Source organism: Lolium perenne, chromosome 3 (assembly GCF_019359855.2).
Source record: "Lolium perenne isolate Kyuss_39 chromosome 3, Kyuss_2.0, whole genome shotgun sequence".
Classification (NCBI taxonomy): domain Eukaryota; kingdom Viridiplantae; phylum Streptophyta; class Magnoliopsida; order Poales; family Poaceae; genus Lolium; species Lolium perenne.
The window spans coordinates 282,799,905-282,823,856 of NC_067246.2; the positions used below are offsets into that span (position 1 = coordinate 282,799,905).

At 46.4% G+C, this 23,952-nt stretch overlaps 1 protein-coding gene across 1 annotated transcript; it reads left to right on the forward strand.

Moving 5' to 3' along the window:
- Positions 1 to 22,109: 22,109 nt before the first annotated feature.
- Positions 22,110 to 23,121, forward strand: LOC127338669 (uncharacterized). Its single transcript, XM_051364697.2, has one exon. The coding sequence runs from the start codon at positions 22,234 to 22,236 to the stop codon at positions 22,933 to 22,935; it is 702 nt and encodes a 233-aa protein (XP_051220657.1). The 5' UTR covers positions 22,110 to 22,233; the 3' UTR covers positions 22,936 to 23,121.
- The last annotated feature ends 831 nt before the right edge of the window (positions 23,122 to 23,952 follow it).

The following is a 23,952-nucleotide window of genomic DNA, read 5'->3' on the forward strand; positions in this document are numbered from 1 at the left end:
TCTTCATTAATGGGTGCAAAGCATATGATGCAAGAGCTTAAACATGAGCACAACAATTGCCAAGTATCACATTACCCAAGACATTATAGCAAATTACTACATGTATCATTTTCCAATTCCAACCATATAACAATTTAACGAAGAAGAAACTTCGCCATGAATACTAAAAGCTAAGAACACATGTGTTCATACGAACCAGCGGAGCGTGTCTCTCTCCCACACAAGCATGATGTAATCCAATTTATTCAAACACAAAACAAAAACAAAAACAAACCGACGCTCCAAGAAAAGCACAAAAGATGTGATGGAATAAAAATATAGTTTCAGGGGAGGAACCTGATAATGTTGTCGATGAAGAAGGGGATGCCTTGGGCATCCCCAAGCTTAGACGCTTGAGTCTTCTTGATATATGCAGGGGTGAACCACCGGGGCATCCTGTAACACCCCAAATTTCAATGAAAAGAAAGTTAGAGAATTCCAGAGAAACAAATTTTCAAACCAACAAAAACTTTTCTTTTGCATCTAGTACCATGCATAGGACTTGTGCATTTGAGTGATATGCCATGATGATTGTTATTACTTGTATTTGAATTGCTCTAAAACCCTAAAGTGATCATGTGAAGATCACCAACCAAATAAATCAAAGTGGAAGAAATTCCCATAATTGAAAAACCCTAAAAACCCTCACTTATGCCCTATGGCATTTTTATAAATTTTGACCCTAGACCTATTTGGTCTTCACCATTAGTTGAATAATGTTATCAAACACTTATTACAACTTTTGGAATCAAGAGTTCACAATTCAAATGAATTTCCAACACTTTTCCCACTCACATGTGATGATGACCAAATCTGCCAATTTTAGTCTGATCACCACTTTGAGCCCCTGCAATTCAATTTTCTCAAATCCATTCTTGCTAACTCCTTGCACCATTTCAAAGTCAACATCAAGATGAACAACTTTGATGAAGACCACCCTGCAAAATTCATCTTGGATCACTAGCTATGCTCATCCAAAGTTGCAACTTTTTAACAAGTTCAACAATCTTCACTTAGCCATTTTGGCCAAATTTTGGAAATCTAAATTTTCTACCACCACCTCAATTCATCTCTGGTCAATTACAACTTATCTCCACCTTCACATATCACAAACTTTCACCTTTTGAATTATTTCCAATTTGGATAATTTTGTATTTTCCAAATTTGAACACTATTCACACACTATAGCAAATAGTGATCTACTCAAACTAACCTACCCCAACTTGCACCAAATGGTTCCCCTGCCCCCTCTAACCCTAAATGAAACATAGTGGAGCTAAGGAGGAGGAGCTAGCTTGCATGGCATGGCCATGCCGGCCATGGCATCACCATGCCGAGCCTCCCCTCTCCCCCTTGCTCGCCAACCCTGGCCACCATGTCCTTGACCTCCACCTCACTCTACTGGACCACCTAGCACCAGCCATTGTCGAGGAGGAGCCCTGCATCGGCCAGACCAGCACGCGCCCATGGCGCCCTGGACGCCGCTCGCGTCGCGCGTGAGCACACCGCGGGCACGCACTGGCCACGCGCCGCGCCACGACCTCGAGCACCCCCTGGACCCCCTGGGAGCACGTTGAGCATCACCGTGACACCGCAACGCTCCCAGACACGCCCTCGACCACGACCCGCAACCGCCGTCGCCGGAGAAGAGAACCCTGGTCCGCCGCGGACGCGACGGACACGGAAGCAATGCGACCTAACCCAACCTCCCCCGACCGCGCTGTCGCCGCCAAACGCATCGCCTGGAAGAGGAGAACCCGACAGCACCCTTGCCTAGCCCAACACCTCGCCGGAATCACCGCGAGCATGTCGACTTCGCCGCAGCCCCCACGGTCGCTCGCTCGCCTATAAAAGGAGAGCTCCGCTCGTCGATCTGAGCACACCATCGCCTTCCCCTCTTCTCACTTGACCGCCTGAGCCACTCCACCGTCGACATTCCCCACCGCAGCCACCCAATCGCCACCTCACTGCCGCCGGACGCCGCGGAAGATCGCCGTCGATTGAAGCCGATCCAGGAGACGCCGCCGGTGCCAGGAGCTTCGCAGTCGTCCACATCTACATCACGCACACTGCCAGCCACCGCGGGAGCCCTGGTTAGCTCTCCCACCCCCTAGGCTCGCCGCCAGAACCTCTGCTTCTCGCCGGAGAAGACGACGACCGTGTGCCATTGGATCGCCTTCTAATCCAACGCGCCACGTCGCTCGTACCGTTTCGGGTTTTAAACGCCGCTGACAGGCGGGACCCCCCCTGTCAGGCAGCCCACGCGGGCACAGACGCGTGGTGGGCTGGAGTGGGCCGTTTTAATTCAAATCGGCCCAGTTTCGTTTCCCGCCGGCCTGTTTAATTCAAATTCGATTTAAACTTTTCCAAACATTTCCAATACTGCCCAAACTTTGAAATTAAATAGTTTCAAATTGGCTAAACCAAATTTAGGGAATTTTATATGGTTAGAAAGCCACTGAAATTCTCTACAACATGCCACTGGCCTCTTGGTCAATTTCTTTGTAGAATTAATGTGACAAAAATAACAAGCCCGGGACTTTTCCCTATTCAAATAATTCTTAAAAATCAACCAAAAGATATATTAAGTTAATTCCAACTCTAATAGCTCACATTTGACTTACACTAATTGTTTATGCAATAAAATGGTGTGGTCACTTTGCATGATCATGCCATGATTTAGTGAATGGATATTTTGACTAGTTTAACTAGTTGGTATTATCCAAAACTATTAGAAATAAATGGTGTGAAGTATTACACTTCATTTAAACCTGTCTCACATGAATTCATGGGATGTTTGGACCCCTGGTCCCAAACTCTCTTATATGAATTACTTGAGATTTAAATCAAAGGTAGAGTTTTTAAATGGTATGAGGTGATCCACCTCATTTAAATCATTCTCCCAAATGATGATGATGAGGAACATTTGACTTGGGTCAAGATGAGTTCATCCATGATTGTTGGAGAAATTAAATTTTAAGAAGATTTCAATGAGAGGAAATTATTTCTCAAGAACCCTATGGAAACTATCATTTACATATGGAATACAAATCCTAGTTAAATCCCACCACCCATGCACCCTAGTCTATTTATGTGTGTGCATAGAGTAGTTTGTGTGTTTATTTGTGATGTGTGGAATAGCCATTGAATTAGTGAGTAATTATACTCGTATTCAAATTTAGACGGTAGCACCGGAGAGTACGCCGAAGAAGAAGGTTGCTACCAGGAGGAGGAGGAGGAACAGTTTGAGAACTACCAAGGCAAGCTAAATTACTATGCAAGCTTTTACCCTTGCAAAGTGCAAAGCCCCTTGGGGCATGGCACCATGTTTCTTATCTTTTCTTATGTGAACCCATCCCAAGTTTTTACTTGTTTTCTAAACGATTTACTTTTATAGTTAACTTTGGTCGAAGTACAAGTTGGGTACTAGAGTAGTGAGTTAGTCTCTTCCAAGCAAGGCAAGATAGCACCCCTCATGAATTAGAGCTAGTGCTAATAAACTAAATTTGACTACTCTAGATGGGAGCCTTGTGATTTTGAAAGGATTTTGAAACCTTGGAATGAAGATGCATTCCATTGAATGATTTTTGAAGGTGAATATGACCAAGAGAAGATGGTGATTTTTGCTAAAACATGATGTTGGTTTGAATGCGATACCTTTCCAATTTTCAAGTACCCCCACAATACCTGATTATGGGTAGGGCTTAACTGGAAGTTTATGCGTCTTAGTATGGGTTCCCTCTAAACAAGCGTCATCGGGGTTATGCCGAAAGCTGCCTCTACCACAAAAGAAACGATACGATATGATGCGAAATGAGGTGAAGGTCCGGCCCAAGCCTGTGCGATTCCCAGGTTGACAGTTGGTCTTCACTGGGAGGCCAAGCTCATGGGGAGAGGTGCTCATACTAGGGTTCGTAAGTGAAAGGTTATGGTTGATGATCCGCGTACTGTGTTACGATTATTCGGGGAAATCCCGACGGATGAAATCAAATGTTGTGGCACAAGTGTGCAACCTCTGCAGAGTGTAAACCTATTCGAATAGCCGCGTCCACGGTTACGGACGGTTGGAAAGGCCATACAGTTTCCGATGTCATATCTTTGAAAATGATGTTGAAAGGTGATGGTGAAATGATTTGTGGTGGATTGATTTGAAATCACCACTTGAATGGTGGGGATGACACTAATGTTCCCACTTGAGTTAGTTAGCACTTGAGTAAGCTTTTCTCAAAACTTTGTGAACTAAAATTAGCTTTATGCAAATAAACTAGAGCTTAGCAAACCCTACTAGATTGTCTAGCACTTACATTAGATTGAGTTTGCGAGTACTCAACGTACTCACGGCTTTGTCCCTGGCTATTCAAATGGCCAGAGTATGAAGATGAACAAGGAGATGACCAGCAGGACGCCTACGACAACTAAGCGCCTTCCGACGTCAAGCGTTGGCCTGTGGACTCGAGAGTCCTTGTATCTTACGCTTCCGCTATGTTGAACTATGAACTTGTGTTTGTTCGTTGATCAATAGATCAACTATTCGTGTAATATGGATCATGTGATTCCAATTTGTAAGACTTATGGTTTGTAATGAATGATGACTGTGATACTTAACTATTATGCCTCGCAACAACAATATTCCTGGGATTGCGATGTATGACATAATAGGCATTCGGACTTAAAAATCCGGGTGCAGAACAAGTTGGTATCAGAGCCAGTGTTTGACCTTAGAAGACCTTAGTTAGAATGGGCGTTCTGAAAAATTTAACTTTGAAATCAAATGAAAGAACTTATTTGTGAAAATTTACTACACTCTTGTCTTGAGACTTTGCCAAAATTTGATGAATCATGTTCCATCTTATTTGAATCAACTTAAAACTTTGCCACACTTTGCACTCTCTAACTTACTCATCCAATTCTCTTTCAGATGGAGCCGAATGAACCCCTCAACACCAAGTTTTATCAGCTTGGAAACGGAGGAAGCTTGATCTTCGAGCATGACCTCGACTCCCTGTCGGATCACCTTGGCCGCCCACACCCCGAGTTTCACGGGATTCAGGTGGACGACCAGCCGGGAGGGGAACTGCAGTGGATTATCACTGCCGACTTGAGGGGCAAGCTGGAGCCTCCCACCTCGGAGAGGATCCTTTTCTCTTTCAGGGAAAGCAACTGGCTCGACGGGCTTGCACGTGCTCTTCAGGAAGCACTTGCTCGTCTGTGCGGACAGAATACCGAAGCCCTTCGTGAGGAACGCTTTGCGCATCTCGCAAGGCGTAACTCTGACGGAAGACCCATGGATGTGCCACTCCACCCCCAGTTGAGGCACCATGTGGATCACTTGGACTTCATGCTCTACCAGACTCAGAGGGACCTCGACGCCTCTCACGCTTACGCGAACCAGACCCATGCTCACATCATCGAGCAGGGTGAGGCGATCAAGCTACTCAACAACGACCGCAGGAACCTTCGCCAGCAGCGTGCCAAGAAGGACGCTACGATTCGCCGCCTTCGCGACCGGATCGCGTCACTTGAGGCCACTGTCAAGGCCCAGGAGGATCAGATTCTTCAGCTGGAGGATGACGATGAAGGCATCGACATTCAGGGAGGAGACGCCTTTCTGAGCGATGACGACGACTTTGAGGAGGACGAGAACACCGAGGAGGAGGACTACGAGTTCCTGGAGGCCGGACAGGATGACTACGTCCCGATCGATATAGATGATGAGGAGTAGTTGCACTAGTATCACTTATAGTAGGTGTGAGTTGTATCCCGTCCTTTGTATCGTAGCATGTGAATGGTTCTTAAAACCATTGGAGTATGTGTGTAGTTTGTACTATGTGTTGCATGAATGAATGAATGTTATGTTTGCCATGAAAAGTTTACAAGTTTTCAAATGTTTTGCAAACTTAACCAAAATGAACCATAGAATGTTCCCTCTTATCTCATGATCTTCTATATCCTCAGATGGCCCCTCCGAATCGCACCAACGACGCGATGATGCAACTTCTGCAAACCTTGCTTGCAGACCGGGAAACCGAGAGAGCCGAGCGACAAGCCAACATCATCGCCTTGCAGAACATCGCCAACCAAGGCCATGGAAATCATGACCACCCCGGATCCAAGCTCAAGAACTTCCAGAACACCAACCCTCCGGTGTTTAGCAAGACCGAGGAGCCCCTCGACACCGACGATTGGCTCCAGACTATGGAGAACAATCTGGAAGTAGCTGGAGTGGAAGCCAACGAGAAGGTGTTGTTCGCCACTCACTATCTCGCTGGACCAGCTCGCGCTTGGTGGACAAGTACCCGTGCCATGAACGGAGGTCAATTCATGACTTGGGAGGATTTCAAACTCAAGTTCAGCAAGTACCATGTACCCCCGGGTCTTATCAAGAAGATGAGGGATGAGTTCCGTGAACTGAAACAAGGTCGCATGACGGTGGTTGAGTACCGCGACAAGTTTCTCACTTTGTCAAGGTATGCCCCTGATGAGACTGACACCGTTGAGAAGAGGAAGGAGAGATTCCTGAACGGACTGCATGATGAGATGCAGACTGTCCTCGTCAACATCCCCTTCGCCGACCTCGAAGCCCTTGTTGACTCCGCCATCCAGATGGAGGGCAAGTTAAACCAAGCCAATGAGAACCGCAAGCGCCGCATGGCAAATCAGAGTGGATCAAGCCACCCCCAAAAGTTTCGCCCTAGCTCAAGCGGAGGATTCCCTCCGAGAAACAACAAACCCCCGATGCAGAACTCTCGCCCCGGTTACCAGAACCGGAGTGGAGGAAACTCCAAGCCAGGAGGCTACAACAACAACTACAACCGCGCTCCACCCCGAGCCCCGAACACCAACAACACCAACACCAACACCAACACCAACCCCAGAACCGGGAGCAATGCCATTCCCGTTGCGAACAAGCAGGACAAGAGCACTATCACTTGTTATGAGTGTGGTGTAGTGGGGCACTACTCCAACGAGTGTCCCAAGCGTCTTGCCAAGCTCGCCGGCAACACCGCTGCTCCTGCTCAGCAGCAACGCCGTGTCTCCACCGGCAAGAAGTTCGTCCCCAACAACCCCAACAACCGCAACGGCCGCCTCTACCACATGAACGCCGAAGAAGCCCAGGAAGCACCAGATGTTGTGCTGGGTATGTTTTCTGTCAACCACACCCCTGCTAGAGTGTTGTTTGATTCCGGAGCATCGCATTCCTTTGTCACCGAAGATTTTGCATCAACAAGTAAAATTCAACCCCTCAGTTTGAAGCATGTTATGATAGTTCAAATCCCCGGATCAACCACCAAAGCCAGAAAATTTTGCAAAAATGTGCCAATCAAAATCCATGATGTAGATTTCTTTGCAAATCTAATCATACTTGGAACCAAAGGTTTGGAAGTTGTCCTAGGAATGGACTGGATGTCCAAGCACAATGGGTTGATAGACTGCGCCAAGAAAGCCATAACCATGACTAGCAGCACCGGTATCGTAGTTGAGCACGTCTCTGAAAAACTACCCAGAAAATTTACCTGCAACCAAAGTGTATCCAAGCCAACTCTGGATCAAATCAGGGTCGTTGGTCGCTACCCTGATGTGTTTCCAGATGATCTACCCGGTATGCCCCCGGACCGGGATATCGAGTTTATCATCGAGTTAATCCCCGGAACTGGACCCATCGCCCAGAGAGCCTACAGCATGAACGCAGCCGAACTTGTGGAGCTGAAGAAGCAAATAGATGACATGTTAGCCAAAGGTTTGATTAGACCAAGTGCATCCCCCTGGAGATCCCCCGTCTTGTTTGTCGACAAGAAGGATGGTGCAAATCGTTTATGCACGGACTATCGTAAACTTAACGATGTCACCATCAAAAACAAATACCCCCTACCCAAGATCGAAGACTTGTTTGACCAACTCACCGGATCCCGAGTTTTCTCGAAGATTGATCTTAGAACTGGATACCACCAACTGAAGATCCGAGCCACCGACATTCCAAAAACTGCCTTTACCACCAGATATGGGTTGTATGAGTACAACGTCATGTCGTTTGGATTGACCAATGCCCCCGCTTATTTCATGAATCTCATGAATAAGATCTTCATGAACTTCTTGGACAAATTTGTCGTTGTTTTCATCGATGACATTTTGGTCTACTCCAAGTCCGAAGAGGAACATGAACAGCACTTGGAGATTGTCCTAGAAACCCTTAGACAGCACCAATTGTATGCCAAGTTTAGCAAGTGTGAGTTTTGGCTGGAGGAAGTTGGATTCCTCGGACACATCTTGTCTGCAGGAGGAATTGCCGTCGATCCCGCCAAGATCAAAACTGTTATGGAATGGAAAGCCCCAACCACACAAACTGAGGTCCGCGCTTTTCTTGGATTAGCCGGATATTACCGCAGATTTGTAGAAGGTTTTTCGAGCATCGCTCGACCAATGACCCAACTGCTGAAAAAGGACAGAAAGTTTGAGTGGACCGACAAGTGCGAAGAGAGTTTTCAACAGCTCAAGAGTAGACTGACAACAGCCCCAATCCTGATCATGCCAGATATCGCAAAACCCTTTGACGTATATTGCGACGCCTCCAAGACTGGACTTGGATGCGTGCTTATGCAAGAAGGAAAGGTTGTATCCTACCTTTCTAGACAACTCAAGCAACATGAGCAGAACTACCCAACCCATGATCTCGAGCTTGCAGCCGTGGTCTTAGCCTTGAAAGTTTGGCGTCATTACCTCATGGCTAATCGATGCGAGATCTACTCCGACCACAAAAGCCTCAAATATATATTCACCCAGAAGGAGTTGAACATGAGACAACGCCGATGGATCGAATTGATCAAGGATTACGACATGGAGATTCACTACCACCCCGGCAAGGCCAATGTGGTAGCGGATGCTTTGAGTCGACTGCCGTGCCAGTTGAACTCCATGCTCGCAACCGAACAGCCCAGTTTGCACCAAGAGTTTGAACAGTTCAGGCTTGAACTTGTTAGTGAAGGATTCCTAGCCAGCATAGAACTACAACCCACCTTGATTGGTCAGATCAAGGAAGCCCAGAAGGACAACGCTAGCATTGACGGAATCAAGAAACAGATAGCCGTAGGAAAAGCCCCCGGATTCACCATTGACGAAGCCGGAGTGCTTTGGTATAAAGAACGTCTCTGCGTACCATCGGACTCTGACTTGAAACAAGTCATCCTGCAAGAAGCCCATGACACCCTTTACTCAATCCACCCCGGAGGTACCAAGATGTACCAGGACCTCAAAGAACAATTTTGGTGGCACGGAATGAAAAGAGAGATCGGTAGCTATATCGCTAAGTGTGACATTTGTCAGAGAATCAAGGCAGAACACCAAAGACCCGCTGGACTGTTGCAACCCCTTCAGATTCCAGAATGGAAATGGGACTCCGTAGGAATGGACTTTATCACCGGACTGCCTAAATCTAGCAAAGGCAATGATTCCATATGGGTAGTGGTCGATAGATTGACCAAAGTCGCCCATTTCATCGCCGTCAAAACCACCTATCAAGGCCCCAAGTTAGCTGAACTCTACATCTCCAGAATAGTCGCTTTGCACGGAACCCCCAAATCGATAGTGTCTGATAGAGGATCACGAGTTCACCTCAAGGTTACGCGAGAAGGTGCATGAAGGACTAGGCACTCGCCTAAATTTCAGCACCGCCTATCACCCTCAGACCGACGGACAGACTGAGAGAGTAAACCAGATACTGGAAGACATGCTTAGAGCATGCGTACTGGAATACGGATCCAAGTGGGAAGGCGCCTACCTTACGCAGAATTCTCATACAACAATAGTTATCAAGCCAGCCTACAGATGGCCCCCTTTGAAGCCTTGTACGGAAGGAAGTGCCGTACCCCCCTGAACTGGTCAGAAGTCGGAGAGAGTCAAGTTTTCGGCCCAGACGTTCTTCGTGAAGCAGAAGAGAAGGTTCACAAGATCCGCGAGTATCTCAAGACTGCGCAATCCAGACAGAAGAGCTACGCCGACAAAAGACGTCGGGAGATGACCTTTGAGATCGGAGATTTCGTCTATCTCAAAGTATCCCCCTTGAAAGGGATGCAAAGGTTTCAGCTGAAAGGAAAGCCTGCACCTCGCTATGTGGGACCTTTCCAAGTCCTCAGCCGCCGAGGTGAAGTATCTTATCAACTGGAGTTGCCTGAAGAAATGTCGGCTGTGCACGACGTTTTTCACATCTCACTTCTCCGGAAATGTCTTGAAGTCCCTGAGAAGACCGAAGTGTTCAAGAACATCGATCACCGATCGGTGGATATCAACCAGGATCTGACTTACCGCGAAGTGCCGATTCGCATCCTAGAGGAAGCTTACAGAACCACCCGCACCCGAAGCATCAAGTTTCTAAAGATCCAATGGAGTAATCATACCGAGGATGAAGCCACCTGGGAACGCGAAGACTTCATGAAGAAGGAATACCCAGATCTCTTTAGTACCTAACTTTCTTTTTGATCTCGGGACGAGATCTTTTGTAAGGGGGAAGGGTTTGTAACACCCCAAATTTCAATGAAAAGAAAGTTAGAGAATTCCAGAGAAACAAATTTTCAAACCAACAAAAACTTTTCTTTTGCATCTAGTACCATGCATAGGACTTGTGCATTTGAGTGATATGCCATGATGATTGTTATTACTTGTATTTGAATTGCTCTAAAACCCTAAAGTGATCATGTGAAGATCACCAACCAAATAAATCAAAGTGGAAGAAATTCCCATAATTGAAAAACCCTAAAAACCCTCACTTATGCCCTATGGCATTTTTATAAATTTTGACCCTAGACCTATTTGGTCTTCACCATTAGTTGAATAATGTTATCAAACACTTATTACAACTTTTGGAATCAAGAGTTCACAATTCAAATGAATTTCCAACACTTTTCCCACTCACATGTGATGATGACCAAATCTGCCAATTTTAGTCTGATCACCACTTTGAGCCCCTGCAATTCAATTTTCTCAAATCCATTCTTGCTAACTCCTTGCACCATTTCAAAGTCAACATCAAGATGAACAACTTTGATGAAGACCACCCTGCCAAATTCATCTTGGATCACTAGCTATGCTCATCCAAAGTTGCAACTTTTTAACAAGTTCAACAATCTTCACTTAGCCATTTTGGCCAAATTTTGGAAATCTAAATTTTCTACCACCACCTCAATTCATCTCTGGTCAATTACAACTTATCTCCACCTTCACATATCACAAACTTTCACCTTTTGAATTATTTCCAATTTGGATAATTTTGTATTTTCCAAATTTGAACACTATTCACACACTATAGCAAATAGTGATCTACTCAAACTAACCTACCCCAACTTGCACCAAATGGTTCCCCTGCCCCCTCTAACCCTAAATGAAACATAGTGGAGCTAAGGAGGAGGAGCTAGCTTGCATGGCATGGCCATGCCGGCCATGGCATCACCATGCCGAGCCTCCCCTCTCCCCCTTGCTCGCCAACCACGGCCACCATGTCCTTGACCTCCACCTCACTCTACTGGACCACCTAGCACCAGCCATTGTCGAGGAGGAGCCCTGCATCGGCCAGACCAGCACGCGCCCATGGCGCCCTGGACGCCGCTCGCGTCGCGCGTGAGCACACCGCGGGCACGCACTGGCCACGCGCCGCGCCACGACCTCGAGCACCCCTTGGACCCCCTGGGAGCACGTTGAGCATCACCGTGACACCGCAACGCTCCCAGACACGCCCTCGACCACGACCCGCAACCGCCGTCGCCGGAGAAGAGAACCCTGGTCCACCGCGGACGCGACGGACACGGAAGCAATGCGACCTAACCCAACCTCCCCCGACCGCGCTGTCGCCGCCAAACGCATCGCCTGGAAGAGGAGAACCCGACAGCACCCTTGCCTAGCCCAACACCTCGCCGGAATCACCGCGAGCATGTCGACTTCGCCGCAGCCCCCACGGTCGCTCGCTCGCCTATAAAAGGAGAGCTCCGCTCGTCGATCTGAGCACACCATCGCCTTCCCCTCTTCTCACTTGACCGCCTGAGCCACTCCACCGTCGACATTCCCCACCGCAGCCACCCAATCGCCACCTCACTACCGCCGGACGCCGCGGAAGATCGCCGTCGATTGAAGCCGATCCAGGAGACGCCGCCGGTGCCAGGAGCTTCGCAGTCGTCCACATCTACATCACGCACACTGCCAGCCACCGTGGGAGCCCTGGTTAGCTCTCCCACCCCCTAGGCTCGCCGCCAGAACCTCTGCTTCTCGCCGGAGAAGACGACGACCGTGTGCCGTTGGATCGCCTTCTAATCCAACGCGCCACGTCGCTCGTACCGTTTCGGGTTTTAAACGCCGCTGACAGGCGGGACCCCCCCTGTCAGGCAGCCCACGCGGGCACAGACGCGTGGTGGGCTGGAGTGGGCCGTTTTAATTCAAATCGGCCCAGTTTCGTTTCCCGCCGGCCTGTTTAATTCAAATTCGATTTAAACTTTTCCAAACATTTCCAATACTGCCCAAACTTTGAAATTAAATAGTTTCAAATTGGCTAAACCAAATTTAGGGAATTTTATATGGTTAGAAAGCCACTGAAATTCTCTACAACATGCCACTGGCCTCTTGGTCAATTTCTTTGTAGAATTAATGTGACAAAAATAACAAGCCCGGGACTTTTCCCTATTCAAATAATTCTTAAAAATCAACCAAAAGATATATTAAGTTAATTCCAACTCTAATAGCTCACATTTGACTTACACTAATTGTTTATGCAATAAAATGGTGTGGTCACTTTGCATGATCATGCCATGATTTAGTGAATGGATATTTTGACTAGTTTAACTAGTTGGTATTATCCAAAACTATTAGAAATAAATGGTGTGAAGTATTACACTTCATTTAAACCTGTCTCACATGAATTCATGGGATGTTTGGACCCCTGGTCCCAAACTCTCTTATATGAATTACTTGAGATTTAAATCAAAGGTAGAGTTTTTAAATGGTATGAGGTGATCCACCTCATTTAAATCATTCTCCCAAATGATGATGATGAGGAACATTTGACTTGGGTCAAGATGAGTTCATCCATGATTGTTGGAGAAATTAAATTTTAAGAAGATTTCAATGAGAGGAAATTATTTCTCAAGAACCCTATGGAAACTATCATTTACATATGGAATACAAATCCTAGTTAAATCCCACCACCCATGCACCCTAGTCTATTTATGTGTGTGCATAGAGTAGTTTGTGTGTTTATTTGTGATGTGTGGAATAGCCATTGAATTAGTGAGTAATTATACTCGTATTCAAATTTAGACGGTAGCACCGGAGAGTACGCCGAAGAAGAAGGTTGCTACCAGGAGGAGGAGGAGGAACAGTTTGAGAACTACCAAGGCAAGCTAAATTACTATGCAAGCTTTTACCCTTGCAAAGTGCAAAGCCCCTTGGGGCATGGCACCATGTTTCTTATCTTTTCTTATGTGAACCCATCCCAAGTTTTTACTTGTTTTCTAAACGATTTACTTTTATAGTTAACTTTGGTCGAAGTACAAGTTGGGTACTAGAGTAGTGAGTTAGTCTCTTCCAAGCAAGGCAAGATAGCACCCCTCATGAATTAGAGCTAGTGCTAATAAACTAAATTTGACTACTCTAGATGGGAGCCTTGTGATTTTGAAAGGATTTTGAAACCTTGGAATGAAGATGCATTCCATTGAATGATTTTTGAAGGTGAATATGACCAAGAGAAGATGGTGATTTTTGCTAAAACATGATGTTGGTTTGAATGCGATACCTTTCCAATTTTCAAGTACCCCCACAATACCTGATTATGGGTAGGGCTTAACTGGAAGTTTATGCGTCTTAGTATGGGTTCCCTCTAAACAAGCGTCATCGGGGTTATGCCGAAAGCTGCCTCTACCACAAAAGAAACGATACGATATGATGCAAAATGAGGTGAATGTCCGGCCCAAGCCCTGTGCAGTTCCCAGGTTGACAGTTGGTCTTCACTGGGAGGCCAAGCTCATGGGGAGAGGTGCTCATACTAGGGTTCGTAAGTGAAAGGTTATGGTTGATGATCCGCGTACTGTGTTACGATTATTCGGGGAAATCCCGACGGATGAAATCAAATGTTGTGGCACAAGTGTGCAACCTCTGCAGAGTGTAAACCTATTCGAATAGCCGCGTCCACGGTTACGGACGGTTGGAAAGGCCATACAGTTTCCGATGTCATATCTTTGAAAATGATGTTGAAAGGTGATGGTGAAATGATTTGTGGTGGATTGATTTGAAATCACCACTTGAATGGTGGGGATGACACTAATGTTCCCACTTGAGTTAGTTAGCACTTGAGTAAGCTTTTCTCAAAACTTTGTGAACTAAAATTAGCTTTATGCAAATAAACTAGAGCTTAGCAAACCCTACTAGATTGTCTAGCACTTACATTAGATTGAGTTTGTGAGTACTCAACGTACTCACGGCTTTGTCCCTGGCTATTCAAATGGCCAGAGTATGAAGATGAACAAGGAGATGACCAGCAGGACGCCTACGACAACTAAGCGCCTTCCGACGTCAAGCGTTGGCCTGTGGACTCGAGAGTCCTTGTATCTTACGCTTCCGCTATGTTGAACTATGAACTTGTGTTTGTTCGTTGATCAATAGATCAACTATTCGTGTAATATGGATCATGTGATTCCAATTTGTAAGACTTATGGTTTGTAATGAATGATGACTGTGATACTTAACTATTATGCCTCGCAACAACAATATTCCTGGGATTGCGATGTATGACATAATAGGCATTCGGACTTAAAAATCCGGGTGTTGACACATCCCCAAGCTTAGAGCTTTCACTCTTCTTGATCATAGTATATCATCCTCCTCTCTTGACCCTTGAAAACTTCCTTCACACCAAACTCGAAACAACTCATTAGAGGGTTAGTGCACAATAAAAATTAACATATTCAGAGGTGACACAATCATTCTTAACACTTCTGGACATTGCATAAAGCTACTGGACATTAATGGATCAAAGAAATTCATCCAACATAGCAAAAGAGGCAATGCGAAATAAAAGGCAGAATCTGTCAAAACAGAACAGTTCGTATTGACGAATTTTAAAATGGCACCAGACTTGCTCAAATGAAAATGCTCAAATTGAATGAAAGTTGCGTACATATCTGAGGATCATGCACGTAAATTGGCTTAATTTTCTGAGCTACCTACAGGGAGGTAGACCCAGATTCGTGACAGCAAAGAAATCTGGAACTGCGCAGTAATCCAAATCTAGTACTTACTTTACTATCAAAGACTTTACTTGGCACAACAAAACACTAAACTAAGATAAGGAGAGGTTGCTACAGTAGTAAACAACTTCCAAGACACAAAATAAAATAGAGGTACTGTAGCAAAATAACACATGGGTTATCTCCCAAGAAGTTCTTTTCTTTATAGCCATTAAGATGGGCTCAGCAGTTTTAATGATGCACTTATAAGAAATAGTATTTGAAGCAAAAGAGAGCATCAAGAGGCAAATTCAAAACACATTTAAGTCTAACATGCTTCCTATGAAAAGGAATCTTGTAAATAAACAAGTTCATGAAGAGCAAAGTAACAAGCATAGGAAGATAAAACAAGTATAGCTTCAAAAATTTCAGCACATAGAGAGGTGTTTTAGTAACATGAAAATTTCTACAACCATATTTTCCTCTCTCATAATAACTTTCAGTAGCAACATGAGCAAACTCAACAATATAACCATCACATAAAGCATTCTTATCATGAGTCTCATGCATAAAATTATTACTCTCCACATAGGCATAATCAATTTTAATAGTTGTAGTGGGAGCAAATTCAACAAAGTAGCTATCATTATTATTCTCATCAAGTGTAGGAGGCATAGTGTAATCACAACAAAATTCACTCTCCATTGTAGGTGGCACCAAAAGACCACTATCATTATAATCATCATATATGGGAGGCAAAGTATCATCAAAGAAAATTTTCTCCTCAATGCTTGGGGGACTAAAAAGATCATGAAAACCAGCTTCCCCAAGCTTAGAACTTTCTATATTATTATCAACAATGGTGTTCAAAGCGTTCATACTAATATTACTACCAGCATGCAAATAAGATTCCATAGGTTTTTTAATTTTCGCATCAAACAATCCATGTTTTAAATCAGGAAATAGAAATAGAAGCTCATTCTTGTCCATTATGCCAAACTAGTGTAAACAAGAAACAAAAAGATGCAATTGCAGGATCTAAAGGAAATAGCTTCGAGTACTTACAACGACGGAAAATAGCTTGGTAGCCGAGGTCCGGAGTGTGAGTACCTTTTACCTTTCCTCCCCGGCAACGGCGCCAGAAAATAGCTTGATGTCTACGCCCCCTCCTTTTCCTGTAGACAGTGTTGGGCCTCCAAGAGCAGAGGTTTGTAGAACAGCAGCAAGTTTTCCCTTAAGTGGATCACCCAAGGTTTATCGAACTCAGGGAGGAAGAGGTCAAAGATATCCCTCTCATGCAACCCTGCAACCACAAAGCAAGAAGTCTCTTGTGTCCCCAACACACCTAATAGGTGCACTAGTTCGGCGAAGAGATAGTGAAATACAGGTGGTATGAATATATATGAGCAGTAGCAACGGTGCCGTAAAATAGCTTTTGGCGTGTAGTTGATGGTGGTAGTATTGCAGCAGTAGTAACGCAGTAAAACAGTAAACAAGCAGCGATAGCAGTATTTAGGAACAAGGCCTAGGGATTAGACTTTCACTAGTGGACACTCTCAACATTGATCACATAACAGAATAGATAAATGCATACTCTACACTCTTGTTGGATGATGAACACATTGCGTAGGATTACACGAACCCTCAATGCCGGAGTTAACAAGCTCCACAATTCAATGTTCATATTTAAGTAACCTTAGAGTGTAAGATAGATCAATTCGACTAAACCAAGTACTAACATAGCATGCACACTGTCACCTTCATGCATATGTAGGAGGAATAATACACATCAATACTATCATAGCAATAGTTAACTTCGCAATCTACAAGAGATCATGATCATAGCATAAACCAAGTACTAACACGGATGCACACACTGTCACCATTACACCGTGCAGGAGGAATAAAACTACTTTAATAACATTGCTAGAGTAGCACATAGATAAATTGTGATACAAATACATTGCAATCATAAAGAGATATAAATAAGCACCTCACTATGCCATTCATCAGTGAATAAGTATTCTGTGAAATATAGCCTAAGAGACCCACACGGTGCACACACTGTCACCTTTACACACGTGGGACAAGGAGTCTCCGGAGATCACATAAGTAAAATTCACTTGACTAGCATAACGACATCTAGATTACAAGCATCATCATATGAATCTCAATCATGTAAGGCAGCTCATGAGATTATTGTATTGAAGTACATAGGAGAGAGATGAACCACATAGCTACCGGTACAGCCCCGAGCCTCGATGGAGAACTACTCCCTCCTCATGGGAGCAGCAGCGGTGATGAAGATGGCGGTGGAGATGGCAGCGGTGTCGATGGAGAAGCCTTCCGGGGGCACTTCCCCGTTCCGGCGGCGTGCCGGAACAGAGACTCCTGTCCCCCAGATCTTGGCTTCGCGATGGCGGCGGCTCTGGAAAGTTTCTGTGGGTTTCGTCGAACGTTGTCGAAGTTTTAGGTCACGACGGCTTAAATAGGCGAAGAGTCGGAGTCGGAGGGGCCACGGGCTGCCCAAACCATAGGGGGGCGCGCCCCCCCTGGCCGCGCCGGGGTGTGGTTTGGTGGCCCTGTCCCCCTTCTCTGGCGGTTCTCGTGTGTTCTGGATGCTTCCGGTGAAAATAGGAACTTGGGCGTTGATTTCGTCCGATTCCGAGAATATTTCGTTACTAGGATTTCTGAAACCAAAAACAGCAGAAAACAGCAACTGGCACTTCGGCATCTTGTTAATAGGTTAGTTCCAGAAAATGCACGAATATGACATAAAGTGTGCATAAAACATGTAGATAACATCAATAATGTGGCATGGAACATAAGAAATTATCGATACGTCGGAGACGTATCAGGCCCCTCCGCCACTCCCGGGTGCGTGACGCCTAACTTGTCGCCGCACTACGAGGATGCGCTGCCGCACGGCGGCTTCAACCCCAACAACCTCTACTCCCCGGCGTACGAGCAGCGCGAGCCAGGACCCGGTCCGGACGGCGACCCTTTCACCGGCCGCAGGGGTCCGCTCGAATACGACGGCGCCGGTGCTGAGGAGGACGACGGGGTTGAGGAGGAGGACGACGAGGAAGAGGAGGGGGTGGAGGACGACGAGGAGGACGACGATGAGGACAAAGAGGGCGGCGACGAAGAGGACGACGAGGGTGCCGGTGACGATGATCTCGTGGAGGTAGACGCGGACGGCGTGAGGACGAAGAAGAAGAAGAAGAAGGCGTTGGGCACACGAGGCCCGAAGTGGACGCCTCTGGAAGATCTTTGTCTGTGCGAGTCGTGGGCGACGGTGAGCCATGACTCCATCATCGGCGCCAACCAAAAAGGCGGGAAGTATTGGGCGAGGATCAAGGCCGAGTTCGATGAGCGCAAGCTCATCAACATCGACTACCAGAAAGTGACAATGAAGAGGAGCCAAAAGGCAATGTCGACGCGATGGGCCATCATCCAGGCGTCGGTGAACTCCTTCCATGGGTACCATCACGACTTAGAGACCAGAGGCGACAGCGGCGCCGACGTCGCCCAACTGGTACGACTGTTTCTTCCATAATCCGTAGCGCCCACATTGTGTTCGATGAAATGACTCTGCTTCCTTTGGTTAGTTTGATCGGGCCATGGATTTGTACGCCAAGAACTCGGAAGGTCACAAGTCTTTCGTGCTCATGCATTGCTATGGCAAGCTCAAAATGAATGAGAAATGGCGGCTGACGCGCTTGTCGCTGTCCAAGGGGAAGGACGCCATTGATCTGGACGCGCCGCTGGCAACTTCGACAGGGCGTCCTACTGGCAACAAGGCTGCCAAGGCCGCCTTGGCCGACGCTGCGTCGTCTGAGAAGACGCAGGCGTCGATCACGAAATGCCTCGCCGACGTCTCCTCGACCTTTATCTCCCGCGACAAGAAGGCCGACCAAAGGTGGGCCGAGCTGCTCAAGAGGCAAGAGGAGAAGCTGGAGCTCAAGAAACGCAGGGACGACATGTCCCTGCTGAGAACATCGACAGAGGGAATGTCTCCCCGGACGCGAGCGGCGCACAACTTCTTCAAAGGCCAGATCCTTGACGACATCGAAGCCAAAATGGCGGCGGCGGATGCGGCGGCCCTGGCAGCGGCATCGGCATCGGCGGCAGCGGCAGCGCAGCAAGAGCAGGCTGACGCGTCTTCTACTGCTACACCTGCTTCGGCCTCCGCGTCGGCGACGGAGCAGACGCACCATGCACAGGAACAGGCAGATCGCGACGAGGTCGTCGTGCTCGACGGGCCTGCATCGACTCAGGACACGACGCCGTCGACCAACCCCTTCCCCTTCTTCTAATTTGCATGCACCACCGGTCTGTAATATGATCGCGCGCCCAGTACTTTGATCGATCGCCGCTACTCTGATCGCGACGAATCGGCGGGAACGATCTCTTTTGAATGCATCTATTTGAATTTCTGATTGGGGGCGGCGTTTGGGGGACGCGGCTGGGGAGCGATGTCCCCCAAACGCGGCACGAACAAAACACGTCCCCCAAACGCTCGATCCGGCGCGGTTTGGGGGACGGTTTGGGGGACGCGACTGGAGATGCTCTGATACGGCAAATAACTTGCTTAGTTGCTTCCTGAGGCTCTGTAGGGAAAAAATACAAATTTAATATTCTAAAGAATAGCTTTTGCTAGCTTTAGGTAGATCAAGAATTAAGTTAGTTTTAGTTTGACGTACTCTAGAACCGTGAGATTTGCAACGTGATTTGTGCGCACAAAAATTGCATATGGACGTGTAACTTCATATGAGTGTGCAATTGGACATTTTCCCCAATTACACATAAATTATACATAATATTAGTTGATTGAGTTAGGTATAGGTGAGAATCAACCTGTGTTTTGGTGGTTAGTGGCAGTCCCAGCCCACCAGAATTCAAACCCTAGGTTTAACACTTTGATGTCTCATTAAAGGCAGAATATTTTCCAGTGGGAGGCGACGTTCCCATCGACAGCGAGGTGACTGTGGTGACTTCGTCAATCTCAATACCCGTCGGATGAAGTTTCTTGGACGCAATCTCTCGTAGGTGCTCATATGGGTAGAGTGTGCGTGCGTGCGTTCATAGGGGTGAGTGTATATGTGTATATGTGAGTGTCTACGTCTGTACTGTGTTTCGCAAAAAAAAGTTAACTATAGGTTGACCAAGAAATTTCCATGTCCTCACGGATATGTCTGTATGAACGAACAAGTAAAACCTACACGAAAATCGGAAAATGAGCTGCCGCATGAAAAACTAGGTTTCCTAGTTTGTGCTACAAAATTCCATCATGTGTCGTCAAGATGTCGCACAGCATGATCATATTGTTTAATGAAAATCTACAGGATAAGTTTCTACCCAATTCGTATGTGTTTGTTGTGTGACTTTCTAGAACCTAAATACGCTTTTTTTAGGTTTCAAAAAAGGGGCTAATATGTACCAGGACGAAAGGAACCTGGGTGCGCGCGCACCCGTTTACGAAAAGTTTAAAAAAATGCTTTTTAAAAGTTTCAAAAAAATGTGAAGTAAATTTTGCATGTACATATTATGTTGATACTTACTCGTGTGAGTTTTCACGAAAAAATACCATTGTGTATGGCATACATAAAAATGACAAAATGTCCAAATGAGAATAGTGAACAGAAATATGTACTATTCACAGAATAGAAATTTGCATTTTGTCATTTTTGTGTAGGTCACACACAATGATTTTTTTCCGTGAAAACACACACGAGTAAGTATCAACATAATATATACATGCAAAAATTTACTTCACATTTTTTTGAAACTTTTAAATAGCATTTTTTGAACTTTTCGTAAATGGGTGCGCGCGCACCCAGGTTCCATTCACCATTTTCGCTAATATGTTTCTTTATATATGCATGGTGCCACTTCTTCATTCCCCACCTCTTGTTCCAACCAATAACGGTAAATATAAAATTATCACCATGTATACCATGGAAAATATTGTGTACTTTTAAAATAAATATTATGGAATTTGCAACGTTCTAATGTATCTCTTGATTTTTTTCTGGTTTGTGACTTAAATGGAACGAGGGTTGTATTAGATGTCTCAAATAATTATGCACAACTATATATTTCACTAAATATGTGTCCACGCGCCATAATAATTAGTTGATAAACAATGTTACAGATGATCAATTTGTATGTACAAATAGCTAGCAAAATAAATATTCACTCAATTATGGTGTGACAGAAGAAACAAAAACTTTGGTCGGATTGTAAGAAGTTTTCGCTTGTCCATGTTATAAATGGCCATATGTTTTCCCAAATTTCACCGGTCCACATATGACATACCCTTACTTTCTTTTTAATAATCTTTTGAAACTGTGAGGAGTTAAAAGACTGCTTTGGATATTGCTCTACATTGTTCCGAAATCTGAAAATGGAGACCGAGCTCTAGCAAGCCCTTTATTTTCCAAATTTTAAATTCATATTTTCAACCTTAATTTTTTTAAATATATATAATTAATCAATGATGTATACTACAAGCATGCAAAATCTCTGTGTGAAATACTTTATAATTTAGGCTACATAAATATGACAGAAAATGTAGTAAATCTTAGTATAGCGAATAGTGCACATTTTAAAACTATAATTTTTTTAGTTTTTTTCATTTTCGTGTAGCATAAAACATAAAGAATTTTAGATTCAGGATTTGCAGCTTGCAGGGCATAACATCAACTAGTTCCAGATTTTTTTGAAATTTCAAAATATGTTTTTTTTTATTTCTTTAAAATTAGTTCGGGAGACTTTCGTCCTCATTTCTACAGGTTGTCCTAGACTGCCGGCCATCGCGGAGGATGTCCTCCTATTTCCTGCTCTCTTCTTCCCTCCCAGGACTCATTTAAAACCAAACTACCACCACGAGCGACATTGCGATATAAGCGGATCCGAGTTCTTAAAGACACACAGCAACCTCTTCTTCTCTTTCTCCCGTCCTCCAACTCCGGTCCACCACAAAAAAAGTGCAACAATGGTCACCAGCAAGCTGGCGTTGAGCTCCCTCTTCCACACGAAGGCCAAGGAGGATGCTCCGGCGCCGTCACCTCCCCGTGACCCGGGCGCCGCGCATGCATGGGCGTGGCCGTCATGCAAGGTCCCAAGAACAGAGTCCTTCCACGCCGCGCCACCGCCGCCCGGCGCACGGACGCTGGCCTCGATCTTCCTCGATTCCGGCGAGAGCTCCTTCACGAACTCCTCCGCGCGGCGCGGAGATGACTGCTCCGGCAGCATCTCCACCACGGCGTCCGAGGCGTCGGCGGTGGGGGGTGACGACACGGCAGCCGTCGACGACGACGCCGATATCGTGGGGGGCCTCCTCCGCTCCTCCGACCGGCTCCTCTTCGACCCGGTTGCGTCGGGCGCCACGAGGTCCATACTGGAGGAGAAGCCGGTGGAGGCGTTCGCCGGCGGCCTGGCGGTGGCGTTCGAGTCGGCGGACCCGTACCGGGACTTCCGGGCGTCCATGGAGGAGATGGTGGCCTCGCACGGCGTCGAGAGCTGGGGCTGGCTCGAGGAGATGCTGGGGTGGTTCCTGCGCGCCAATGGCGAGGATACGCACACCGCGATCGTGGCGGCGTTCGTCGACGTCATCGTGTCCATCGCCGACCCGGCCCGCGGCGGCTCCTGCTCGTCGTCCCAGAGCTCCTCCCGCACATTCATGGACGGAGAGTAAAATAACCCTAATTCGGTGTGTTATGGTTAACGTGTGTGTGAAATTTGTCGAAGTAGCTATGATGGCAGAGTGTACGTAGTACTACAGGATCATGAGTAGACGGTGTACGCGTACTAGCTCCAGAATTAACTGACCACTTTTGTACGAGTTGTGGGCAGGTTTCTGAATGAAAATTACCTTTATCTAGCTAGCTGGGCTCTCAGAGAAGATGGTGTATATTGGTATGTACGTAATCCTACAATCAGGAGTCGGTGTCGTTCGAGTAAAATTTGATGCACAAGCTAGGCGTAAACAGCGACTGGCAGTGCTGTACAAGTGCATAACAAAATTAAAAAATGTAGCACGGGTATACGGTCCCCCGTAGCAATAGGCCACCTGAGTGCCTGGCCAGTAGCTGAGCTTGCAATGATTGTGCTGCAACCTGCTACCGTAACATCAGCGTACGTACAAATACGTCGCCCGGGAATGGCAATCGTAGGTGTACTATGCTTCTGCCCATTTGCGTATACGGTGAACTAGTGATGTCAAACGTGCAGCGCAGATGTGGCCCGCGAGGATGGATGGGTTTTTTTCTATAGCAACCTGGTCTTGACAGGTTATTACCACACGAACGACCCTCTTGCATGCTTTGACACCTGGGCATGGGCAGCCCGGCCTGGACGGCTCGACCCGACCCGGCTCTAAAATCCCAGGCTGAGCCGGGCCAAAATTGCATGTAGGGCCGAGGTTTTGAGCCTGACGGTCAGGCTGGACCGGGCTTCGGGCCGAAGGAAAGCGTGAATTAAGCCATAGTTGGGCTGGGCCAGGCTTTTTCGGGCTTCGGGCCAGGCCTGGGCCTGATTTTAAGGCCCAAAAGAAAGCATGAATTAAGCTGTTGTTGAGCTGGGCCAGGCTTTTTCGGGCTTCGGGCCAGGCCCAGGACTGATTTTAAGGCCCAAAGGTCGGGCCGCGATGGGCTCGGGCCTAGATTTTCTATCTTAGGCTTTTTTTTTGCCCGGCCCGACTTTTGCACACGTG

Excerpts from the sequence above, each read along its gene's own strand:
- LOC127338669 (XM_051364697.2), top strand. The coding sequence starts at position 22,234 with ATGGTCACCAGCAAGCTGGCGTTGAGCTCCCTCTTCCACACGAAGGCC.